Source organism: Sciurus carolinensis, chromosome 15 (assembly GCF_902686445.1).
Source record: "Sciurus carolinensis chromosome 15, mSciCar1.2, whole genome shotgun sequence".
NCBI lineage: Eukaryota > Metazoa > Chordata > Mammalia > Rodentia > Sciuridae > Sciurus > Sciurus carolinensis.
Genome location: NC_062227.1, coordinates 6653946 through 6666584, shown reverse-complemented (window position 1 = coordinate 6666584; position 12639 = coordinate 6653946). Strand labels below are relative to the sequence as shown.

The window sequence follows — 12639 nt, the reverse complement described above, 5'->3', positions numbered from 1 at the left end:
CTCCCTTCTGCAAGTGCTGTGCTACTGTCACATGTGTCTGTCACCGGGTGTGACTCTAGTGAGTTTATCCTGGTTTCAGAGAATCCCAGAATGATGAAACATATAGGAGTTTTCAAAGTTACTATTTCTGACTTGGAAAATTTTAAAACACTGCATATGAAAGGCTTTCCAAAGGATACCTAGTTGGTGACAGGCAGGAGGAAAAAAGAGTATAGTTCACTCACGAAGAAGTCACCAAAAGCATCATATCAAAAGGGCCCTTAGAGAAATACATCCACTTAAAACAAGCAGTTGAAAATCCTTATTTTTTAAAATTTATTTTTATTGTAAACAAATGGGATACATGTTGTTTCTGTTTGTACATGGAGTAACAGCATACCATTTGCATAATCATACATTTACATAGGGTAATGGTGTTTGATTCATTCTGTTATTTTTTCCTTCCCCCCATCCCTCTTTTCCCTCTATACAGTCCCTCCTTCCTCCATTCTTGCTCCCCTCCCACCCCCCATTATGTGTCATCATCTGCTTATCAGCGAGATCATTCGTCCTTTGGTAAAAATCCTTATTTTTTAACTAGGCTTTCTGTGGAGGGTCTCTATCAGGGGGTAAATAGTGCTACTAAGAAAAAGTAGATAAATGATGCACAGGGAGTATTTTCTGCTAAGTTAATTTTAATGAAAGCATAGTGTTTGATCCTTTGAAATGCTTTAATTCAAAGAATCCTTTGTTTTTATTTCTTTATTGTAGCTAGAAGGACATGTGCTTTATTGTTAAATCAATCTAGAAGATTTAACATTCATTCAGAAAAAACAGCGGGTGTGAGCCTGTGATCCGTTCAGAGTTGCCCGGGACAGGGGTGCCACCTGTCCTGATCCTTTGAATTCAGTTCAAGGCATACATACTCCTTTAGAGCTGCTCCCCAAGGGGTTGGTGAGAGCTGGGGAAGAGAATCTGGGAGCTGTGAAGCAGGCAGTCCTGTGACCTCGTCCTTGTGTTTCTCTCTCAGCTGAGCCTTCAGGGTTCCCACACTGTCCTAGGAACCTCAGAAGATGAGTACATTTCAGGTGAGCTCTTTATTCATTCCCCCACTTTGTAATGTAATTGATTTGTGAGGTTTAGGAGGGTCTATGCGTTAAACGGAAAAAGGAAAACAGAAATAGGTCAACTAAATCTTGATGGAAAATATAGTTTTACCATGAACTCCGAGGTTTGTGCTTAGCTCTTGATAGAGAATCTTTGTTGGGATCTGTGGGTTTCCTCCACTAACCAACTTGCTTAGACTTGATGTAAATCCTGAATGGATGTCAGATTATATTGGAATATCTTTTGTATGTCTGTTGGACAAAAGCTATTGCTTTTTCCTTTATAAATATTACAAATAACATAATGGATTTTCTGATATTACCCTGAATTGCTATATAGACCCTAGTTGCTAATAAGTGTGGTAAATTGGTTCTTATGTAGTTTCTTAGATCCTTTTCTAAGTTATCTAGAACTTCTATTTCTATATTTACAAATTAGATTGAACCATACTTTCTTGTTTCCCTGTCCAGTTATGTTATCATCATTATAATCTTATAAAAGTGGGCAGTTTCCTGCTACTCCTTTTCTAATTTAGAATAATGAGAAAGTATTGTAATACGTAGATTTTGTGAAATTCACCTATAAATTTGGGCTTTATGAGGACTTTTTGTGTGAAGTTTATATTGAACTGACTTATTAGTCTGTTAATTGATTTATTATCTTAAGACTATACTACATGGGTACTTTTATTAATGTAGCTTTTCTTATTTACACTTTTATAGAAAATTTGTTCATTTTATTTATATTTTAGATGTATTTTCATGAAATTTTTATAGTATTCTATAATTTCAGAGATTTTATTCCCTTTGCTATGTCAAATAGCTTTAAACATTATTTTAGCATTAAAGTTGCTGATTAAAAGTGACAAAATATGCTCTAATTGGCCCAGTCTGCACCTAGAATTTTAGGACATGAGGATCATAGCGACTTGTGCTGTCTTTGTGGGTGCTTTGCGTCATGGAAGTAGATAAACACTAACCTTGCCCTGTTTGTGCTCTCTGCCTTTGCACACCCATCTGACAGCGCTCTTTGTTGAAAGCAGTGTATCTTTTCCCTTGAATTGCCTTGGCACCTCTACACATGTATGAGTCTTTTTCTGGACTCTGTTCTCTTCTGATGATCAGTGTTTATCATTTGCTGCCTTGATAAGTGTATCTTTGCAGTAAGTCTTGAAATCCAGTAATGTGAGCCTTCCAACTTACCATGTCACCTCTAAAAAAATGGTGTTGGTGCTGCTGGGATTACAGGTGAGCACCACCACAGCCTGTCCTTATTTCTTCCTTTCTAACCCTTATACCTTTTTTTTCCTTTCCTTTCCTTGTACCAATAGTCAAGATTCCCATTGGAATGTCAGGGGAATGTCTTCCATATTAAGTTATAAAGGGTAGTGTAGAGTAGAGTTTTTTTGAAAGATACCATTTGTCAAATTAAGGGAGATCCTCCCATTCTCAATATGTTAAGAACTCATTAATGGGTATTAAATTTCCTTAAAATTATTTACTACAGGTAATCATATGATCCTAGTTCTCTCTGTGATGAGCTACAGTGTCTTGGATAAAAAATATTTTCCTGTCCGTGATTCTGAACCCTTAGATTGATTAGCTGTGTGCTGTTCCAGGCGTCAGTGTCATTCAAGGATGTGACTGTGGAACTCTCCCAGGAGGAGTGGCAGCAGATGGGCCCTGCTCAGAGGACCCTGTACCGGGAGGTGATGCTGGAAAACTACAGCCACCTGGTCTCCGTGGGTGAGCAGATCTTACTCGCATCTCTCTCTACAGTGCAGTTCTGTTGTCTTTTCTTTCCTTTTAAAATACTAATCACTGTTGATAAGGTGTATTTGACAGAAAATAATATTGAGCACCTTTCAGTGTTCTGGTCATTGAGTTTGGAAAATGCATACAGTTGATTACTACCATCAAAATCAAGATTTCGAAAATTTCTGTTGCCTCCAAGTGAGTCCTTATAGCCCCTTGAATATTAGCAGTTTCTATGTTAAATACTTCTTTGTGTGCATGTATCACAATTAGTTATCCTTTATCAGTTGATAGACACATGGATTTTTTTTTCCAGTTTTGGTCTATTATGAATAAACCCACCATGAACATTCACACACAGATCTTTGCGTCAACATGTGTGCTCATTTTTCTTGTGTACATATCTGGGAGTAGACTTGCTGGGTCTTCTGGTCAGTTTATACGTAACATTACAAGAAACTGCCAAATGTTTTCAAACTGGCTATGCTGCTTTTCATACGTACGTGTATGTATATGTATGTATAAATAATAATGGAATAATAATCGCTGTTATTACTATTTTTTAGTTACTAACATTTGATAAGTCTTATTATTTTTTAACCATTCTGGGTGGTGTCTGGTTGTATTTTGTTTAATTTTAATTTGTATTCACTTACCAACAAGATTGAACCTTTTAAATGTATTTCTTATCCAGAATAAATCTCTAATGAAGGATTTGATCATATCTTCACATCATTTTTTGTTTACTTTAGCTTTTAGTTTTTGAGGATTTTTCTTACTATTTAGTTCAGAACTTTATTAGATAAATGTTTTGCAAACTTTTTCTCTCCATCCTTGGCTTGCTTTTTTAAGAAAACATTTTCAAATTTTTTTACATATAATTTTTTTTAAAAAGCTTTAATAATATTTTGTAATTGATGATAATCTCACAAGGTTTTAGGTACACTGTAATGTTTTAGTATGTACACACACTGTAGTGATCAAATCAAGATAGCATATCTATCATCTCAAATAGTAATCATTTCTTTGCAGTGAAACATTCAGAATCCTCTCTTCTAGCTATTTCAAAGTACATTATTATTAATTATACTCATCTTACTGTGCCATAGTCCAAAGTTTATTCCTCCTATCTAGCTGAAAATTCGTACCCATTGACCACCTTCTCCTCATCTTCCTGCCCACTTTCTCTGACTTTTGGTAACTTATTATACTCCCAACTTCTGTGAGATTGACTTTCTTATATTCCGTATGTAAGTGAGCCCATGTGTGCTTTGTCTTTCTACACCTGACTTAATAATCACTTAGCATGATTTCTTCTAGATCCATCATGTTGCTGCAAATGATAGGATTTCATCTTTTTCCAACTTAATAGTGTTCCACTGTATATATACCACATTTTTTTCATCCACTCATCTCTTGGTGAATGCTGACATTGATTTCATATCTTGGTTATTGTGAATAGTGTTGTAATAAACATGGGAGTATAGATGTCTCTTCAATATATGAATTTCGTTTCCTTTGGATATATTCCCAGGTTTGCTAGATCATGTGTAGTTCTATTTTTAATTTTTTGATGAAACTCATGCTGTTTTACACAGTAGATGTACTAATTTACATTCCCACTAATACTATGCAAGGATTCCCTTTTCTCCACATTCTCACCAACATTTGTTATCGTTTATCTTTTTAATAATAGCCGTCCTAACAGTTGTGAAATAATGAGGTTTTAATTTGCATTTGCCTGCTGATTGAAGATGTCGAGCATTTTTTCATAAACCTGTTATCCTTATATATCTTCTTTTGAGAAATTTTTATTTAGGTTCTTTGCCCATTTTTGTTGTTTTATTTTGTTTTTGTTTTTGTTTTTTACTGCTGAGGATCAAACCCAGGTCCTCTTGGATGCTAGGCAAACATTCTACCACTGAGCTACACCCCTAGCCCTTTGCCCATTTCTAAATTGTTTCCTTGATGAGTTGTTGGAGTTCCTTACGTATTTTATTTATTGACCCTTTATGGGATGTATAGTTTAAAACTATTTCATCACATTCTGTAGTTGTCTCTGTACTCTGTTGTTTTCTTTGCTGTGCAGAAGTTTTTTAGCTTGATATAATCCTATTTGCCTATTTCTGGTTTTTTGCCTTTGCTTTGGGTATTTTAAGCAAAAATCACTGCTCAATTCAATGTCATGAAGCTTTCCTTCTGTTTTCTTTTAGTAGTTCTGAAGTTTCAGGTCTTGTTTTAAGTCCTTTATCCTTTTTGACTTAATTTATATATTATGGTGAGAGATAGAAGTCTGGTTTCATCTTTTGCACTGAGTATTCAGTTTTTCCATCACGTATTGAAGACTTGGCCTGTGCCCGTTTTGTAGTCTTGGCATCTTGGTTGCAAATCAGTTAGCTACAGATGCATGAATCTATTCCTGGGTGCTCTGTATTGTTTTCTTGGTGTACATGTCTGTTTTTATGCCAGATTTATGCTGTTTTGATCATTACTGCTTTGTAGTATGTTTGAGGTCAAATATTCTGATACCTCCAGCTTTGTGGATTTAAAAAAAATGGTTTATTGTAATTATACACAGTAGTGGGATTTATGGTGGTATATTCATAACAATTTGGTTGATTTCTCTTTCATCTCCTTCCTTTACTCTACTGGTCTCCCATCTAGTTTTATGAGATCCTTTTTATTCTTTTTTTCTCTCTAGTTTCAGTATTTAAGAGAAAACGTATGACCTTGACTTTGAGTCTGGCTTATTTCATGTAGCTTGAAGTTCTCCAGTTCCATCCCTTTTCCTCCAGATGACACAATTTAATTCTTTTTTACTGAGCAAAACTCCACTGCATATATAGATACCACATTTTCTTTATCCATTCATCCATTGATAGACACTGAGATTGGTTCCATAACTCAGCTGTTGTGAATTACATTGCTGTAAACATGGGTATACAACTGTTGCTGTAAAGTGCTGACTTTAATCTTTTGGGTAAATACAAGGAGTGGGATAGGTGGGTTATATGGTGCTTTCATTCCTAGTCTTTTGAAGACCCTCCATGTTCCTTTTCCCCCATATCCTTGTCAGCATTTATTACTAATTGTGTTCTTGGTTATTGCAATTCTATCTGAAGTGATGAAATCTCATTGTAGTTCAATTTGCATGTTCCTGGTTGCTGAGGATTTTGAACATGTATTTTTTGACCATTTACAGTTCCTTTGAGAAGTACCTGTTAAGTTTATTTGCCCACTTATTAATTAGGTTATTTGGTTTTCAGGGTGTTAAGTTTTTTGAGTTCTTTCTGTATGTTAATCCTTTGTCAGAAGAGTAGCTGGCAAAGCCTGTCTATAGTCTCTCTATTCAAGGTCTTTTATTGTTCCCTTTGCCATGCAGAAGCTTTTTAATTTCATACCATCCCATTTATTAATTCTCCATATTATTTCTTGAGCTTTAGGAGTCCTATAGAGGAAGTTGTTGCCTGTTCCTTTATGTCGGAATGTTGATCCTGTGTTTTCTTCTAGCAGTTGCACAGTTTGTGGTTGTTATGGTTTGAATATGAGGAATCCCTCTCCCAAAGCTTTATGGGTTGTTCAATGTGGTAATGTTCAGAGGTGAAATGATTAGATTCCAAAAGCTATAACCTCATCAGTGGATTAACCCATTTCATGGATTAATGATTTGAAAGGATTACTTATTTTGGGGTGACCATAAGCAGGTGGGGCATGGCTGGAGGAAGTAAGTTACTGGGGGCTTGCCTTTGGGAATTATATTTTGTTCTTGGCTCCTCTCTGTCTTTCATCTTCCTGGCTGCTATGAGCTGACAGCTTTCCTCCACCAGACCCTTCCACCATGATGTTCTGCCTCGCCACAGAACAAGAGCAGTGAAATTGACCAGCCATGGACTGAACCTTTCAAACTGTGAGCCAAGAATAAACTTTTCTTCCTCTAAGTTGTTCTCGTCAATTATCTTGCTCACAGTGACAAGACTGACTGACACAGTGATCTAGTTCTTAGATCTTTTACGAAGTTGGAATTGACTTTTGTGCAGGGTGAGAGGTAGGTATCTAATTTCATTCTTCTACATGTAAGTATCCAGTTCTTACAGCACCATTTATTAAAAAGTTGTCTTTTTTTCTCAGTATTTGTTTTTATCACCATTGTCTAGGATCAGATGCCTGTATCTTTGAGTTTGTCTGTGTGCCTTTTATTCCATGCCAAGCAATTACTATTACCATATGTTGTGGTTAGATATTAGGTATCCCCCAAGAGCTCATTTGTGAGATAATGAAAGAAAATTTAGAGGTAAAGTGATTGGGTTTAGAGTTTTGACCTAATCAGTGCATTAATTCCCTGGTAAGGATGAACTGGGTGGTAACTGCAGGCAGGTAGGGTGTGGCTGGAGGAGGGGGTCAGTGGGGGCGTTCCTTGGGGGTTTATGTTTTGTCCGTGGTGAGGGGAACTCTAGCTACCTCTTTGCATCCTGTCCTCCACCACACTCTTCTGTCATGATGTCCTGCTTCACCTCAGGCCCTGAGAAATTGAGTCTACCACCTATGGACTGAGGCTCTAAAACTGTGAGCACCAAATAACCTTTTCCTCCTCTAAAATTGTTTTTGTCAGATCTTTTGGTCACTACACTATATAGCTCTATAGTAGTATAATTTGCGATAGGGTATTGTGATGCCTCCAATATTGTTCTTGTTAATCAGAATTGCTTTGGCTATTCTCAGTCTTTTATTCTTCAATATGAATTGAAGGATTGTTTTATCTAGTTTTGTGAAGAATGCCATTGGTATTTTGTTGGTGATTATGTTGAATCTGTAGACCGTGTTTGGTAATATGGCCATTTTAACATTAATTCTGCCTACCCATGAACATGGGAGGTCTTTCCATTTTCTAATGTCTTCTTAGTTTCTTTCCTCCTTGTTTTATAATTTTCATTGTAGGGTCTTATACCTCCTTGGTATAGATTTATTCCTAGGTTTTTTGTTTTTGGGTTTTTGGGTTTTTTTTGGTGTGGTTTTTTTTTTTTTTTTTTTTTTGAGGCTATTGTGAATGGAGAATTGTTTTCCTGATTTTTTTTCCAGCAAATTCTTATTGGAATATAGAAGAGCTGTTGATTTTCGTATGTTGATTTTCTATCCTGTCACTTTGCTGAATTTGTTTATCAGCTCTAGAAATCTTCTTGTGGCATTATGTGGATCTTCTAAGTATAATTTCATATCATCATCAACCAGTGAAAATTTGACTTATCTTTTCCTATTTATATTCCTTTTGTTCCTTTGTCTTGCCTGATTACTCTGGTTAAAATTTCAAGTACTTGATTGGGTAGGAGTTGTAAGTGGATATTCTTGTCTTGTTCCTGATTTTAGAGGAATTTCTTTTTCCTCATACAGGATGATTTTTGCCTTTGAGTTTGTAATAATAGCCTTTATGATGTCAAGGTAAGTTCCTTCTATTCATAGCTTCTGTAATTTTTATCATGATTGGGTGCTGAATTTTGTCAAAGGCTTTTTCTATGTCTATTGAGGTGATCATGTGATTTGCATCCAAATTCTATTACATTGAATTACATTATTGATTTGCATATATTGAACTATTTTTGCATGTCTGGAGTGAAATAAACTTGATCATGATGTAAATTTTTTAATGATATTTTTGAATATGGATTATTAACATTTTATTTGGAATTTTTGCATCAGTGTTCATCTAGATTATTATTCTGTAGTTTTCTTTCCTCTACATGTCCTTATCTAGTTCAGTCTGGTGATACTGGTTTCATGGAATGAATTTGGAGTTGTCCTCACCCCTGACTTTATTTTATGAAATACTTTGAGGAGCAATGGCATTGGTTCTTTGTTAAAGCTCTGGGAGGATTCAGCTAAGAATCCATTTGGGGGCCAGGGTTGTGGCTCAGTGGTAGAGCACTTGCCTAGCAGGTGTGAGTCACTGGGTTTGATCCTCAGTACCACATAGAAAATAAGTAAATAAAATAAAGTTATGTCCATCTATAACTAAAAAAAAATTTTTTTTTAAAAAATAAATAAGAATTCATTTGGTCCTGGACTTTTCTTTGTTGGAAGGCTTCATATTACTGCTTCAATCTCATCACTTATTACTAGTTTGTTTAGGTTTTTAATATCCACTGGTATATTTTTGGTAGGTCATATTTGTCCAGAAATTCATCCATTTCTTGTAGATTTTTCAGTTTACTGCAATGTAAATTTTCCAAATAATTTATAATGGTTATTCTCTCACCAATATTTGCTCTGATCTTAATTATTTCCTTCTTCTGGATTTGGAATTAGTTTGTTTTTGTTTTTTAGAGCCTTCAAGTGTATCTTTAGATTGTGATCTTTCTGACTTTTTTAAAAATATTTTTTAGTTGTAGATGGACACAGTGTTTCATGTTTGACTAGGAATTTCTTAATGTCACCAGTCATTTCTTCTGTGATCTGTCATTTGAAAGTATATTGTTCAGTTTCTGTATCCTTATGTAATTTCTAAGTTTTTTTGGTAAGATGAAGGGATTATATCAATTTTTTTGGTATTTGCCAAGACTTGCATTGGAGTCTAAAATATAGTCTATGAGCAGCTAGAAAGAAAGTGAATTGGCTATTGTTGAAAGAAATATTCTATTGATATCTATTAGTTCATTGTATTTTTTAATATTTTTTATGTCTGAAGATTCTTTACTGAACTTATGTCTGGCTGACCTGTTAGTGAGAGAGGTGTTTTGAAATCACCCAGTGTTGGTAGTGGAGTTTGTCTGAGTCTTTTAAAATGTAATTAGATGTCCCAGTGTTTGGGTTCATAAAAATTCACTATTATTATATCTAGTTGAATCGTTTCCTTTACCAGTATGAAGTGACCTTCTTTATTCTGGTTAATTTTGGCCTGAGATATGCTTGTTATATATGAGAGTAACTACTCTTGCTTGCTCTCAGGCTCCATTTGCATGGAATATCATTTTCCATCATATTACACACCTATACCTCTTCTTGGTGTTTATCCTAAAGAATGAAAGTCTTCATACTATAGTGTTACATGCATATCCATGTTTATAGTAGTCAAACTATAGAACCAGCCTAGGTATTCATCAATGGATGAACAAATTCAGAAAATGTGGTATATATACACAGTGGAGTTTTATTCAACCATAAAGAAAAATGATTCATCCATTGTGGGAAACTGATTGTTGTTTTATTTTTCTGACCACCAAATAAAATAGCTTCTTCGCTCGCAAAAAATAAAAAAGAAAGAAAAATGAAATTATGTCATTTACAGGAAAATGGATAAGACCAGAGAGCTTTATGAAGCCAAACTCAAACAGTCAAGGGTTGTATTTTTTTTCTCTTGTGGGGAAACTAGAGAGGAAGAAGGAAAAGAAAGGTATGAGGGTAGGCAGGGATCTCATAAAAGTCAAAGGGAGTTGAGTAGAGAAAAGGGACCAGAGGTTGGGAGGTTGGGGTTGGGGGAGTGCTGCAGATGATACTGGCAAAATTATATTATTATATTGCGTGCATGTACGTTTTGTAACAACAAATGTCATTCATCATCATGTACAACTATAATTTACCAATAAAAATATAGAAGAAAAAGAAAAAAAAAAGTTAACTACTCACTAAAGGACCCCCCCAAAAAAGAGGAATACATCTCAACAGATGTGCAAAAATAAGACCTAAGAAAACATGAGGAAGCAGTCTAACAAGAGCCCTTTCAAAATTTACAATCCCTGCCAATACAGATACTGATATGGAGGAAGTTCCAGACAATGAATATGAAAAGTTGATTGTGAAAGTAATCAGTGCAGACCTAAGGAATAATCAAGAGAGAAAATACAGAATTTGAAAGGGCCTTTCAATGAAGAGACAGAGATTCAGGAAAAAAGAAAAAATGAACAAAACTTCTGGAAGTAAAAGACACAATGAATTAAATGAAATTCAGTGGAAAGTCAAACCAATAGATTAGACCACATGGAAGACAGAATTTCAGGACTTGAAGACAAGGTACATGAACTTGACCACTCAGCAATAAAGAAAAATAAAATGATCAAAATATAAGAACTCTAGGACAACATTAAAAGACCAAACATAAGAATCTTTGAAAGTGAAAAGATAAAGGCTAATGACATTAAAAGCTTTTCAGTGAAATAACAAACTTTTCCTTCTCTAGCCTAATTACTCTAACTAGAATTTCTAGCACTATATTAAATAGGAGTGGTAAGAGTAGATATCCTTGTGTTTTCCAGATTTTAATGGAAATGCTTTCAGTTTTTCCTCATTTACTATGAGGTTAGGTTTGGGATTTTCATGTGTAACCTTTATAATGTTGAGATAGGTTCCTTCTATCTCTAGTTTTTTCAGTGTTTTTATAATGGATGGGTGCTGCGTTTTGTCAAAGGCCTTCTCTGCATCTATTGAGATTACTAAAGGGATTTTTTTGTGCTTAATTCTATTTATGTGATAAATTACATTTATTGATTTGTATGTGTTAAACCATTCTTGCATCTCTGGAATAAAACCAACATGGTTTTGTTGTACAATCTTCTTAATATGTAGTTGAACATGGTTCGCTAGTATTTTATTAAGTATTTTTGCATGTAAGTTCATTTTTATGCATCCTTATCTGGTTTTGGTATGAATATGATTATGGCTTTATAGAATGAATTTGGAAGTATTCCTTTCTTTTCATGGAATAATTTGAGGAGTATTGGTACTTGTTCTTTAAAGGTCTGCTAAAATTCAGCTAAGAGTGATTAGTTTTCTCTTTATAGTAAGTAGCCCATGATGGTTTTAAGTAAAAGAGTAACATAATCAAATCTGCCTTTAAGGAATGTAATTTTTGCCACTAAAAAAAATTATATATGCATTACTTTTTTCCCAACTACCTAATCACTAGCGATAATGCACAAACACAAAATGTTATACACATAAGATTTTTCAGTGAGCATTGTTTGTCAGAGTAGTAGGATACCAACAGTCCAAATATTCGACAAACTGAATAAGCAGGAAGACTGTGTAGCCACAATGTCAGCAAGAGCCAGATAGCCTGATTTATTGCTCTTAAATAAAGTGAAAACACTCAGCATGGGCACAGTTTAGCCAAGTTCTTTGCCACTTTATAATAAGGTTGGCCTTTTCTCCCATTTCTAATACTTATTCTTATTTCCATCTTAGACCTCATCAGAATTGCCTTTATCATCCATAATTCTATTAACGTAGTGACTGCGACTACTGAAGTCACCTCTGAGAAGTTTGAGGTTGCTGGGTGTGGTGGCGCATCCTTGGAATTCCTGGGGCTCTGGAGGCTGAGGCAGGAGGATCACAAGTTCATATTCAGCTTCAGCAACCTAGTGAGACCCTGTTGGTAAATAAAAATGTTTTTTTTAAAAAAGGACTGGGGATGTGGCTCAGTGATTGAGTATCCCTGGTACCAAAAAAAAAAAAAAAAAAAAAAAAAAGTTTTAGACTCCCTGTAACTCTCATTTTCTGAGCCCTCGCCAGAATTTCCCTTAATGGTTCATTCATGACAATAAAGGCTTTTCCCAGCATGCACTTCAAAACTGTTCAGCCCCTACCATTACCAATTCCAAAGCCACCTGCAAGTATTTGTTATAGAAACACCCCATTCCTCTGGCACTAGTTTTGCTCCTCTGTTTTGTTCTGCTGTAACAGAATACTGTAGACTGGGTAATTCATGACAAACAGAAATTTATCACTCATAGTTCTGTACTCTTGTAAGTCCAGCATCATGATGCCAGCGTCTAGCAAGGGTTTCCTAACTGCATCATCACACGGCATGAAGTGG

General features: G+C 35.2%; 1 protein-coding gene across 6 annotated transcripts in view; it reads left to right on the top strand.

Moving 5' to 3' along the window:
- Znf782 (zinc finger protein 782) overlaps positions 1–12639 on the top strand; it is a 32502-nt gene that overhangs the window by 1475 nt on the left and 18388 nt on the right. For 4 of the 6 annotated variants that reach the window (XM_047526759.1, XM_047526760.1, XM_047526757.1 and 1 more), the window contains 2 exons: positions 1010–1067; positions 2705–2831. In XM_047526759.1, coding sequence (XP_047382715.1) covers positions 1053–1067; positions 2705–2831 — 142 coding nt within the window. In that variant the 5' untranslated portion in view covers positions 1010–1052. Of the gene's footprint in view, positions 1–1009; positions 1068–2679; positions 2832–12639 lie in introns of all 6 variants that reach the window. The other 2 variants (XM_047526763.1, XM_047526761.1) reach the window with 1 other exon arrangement.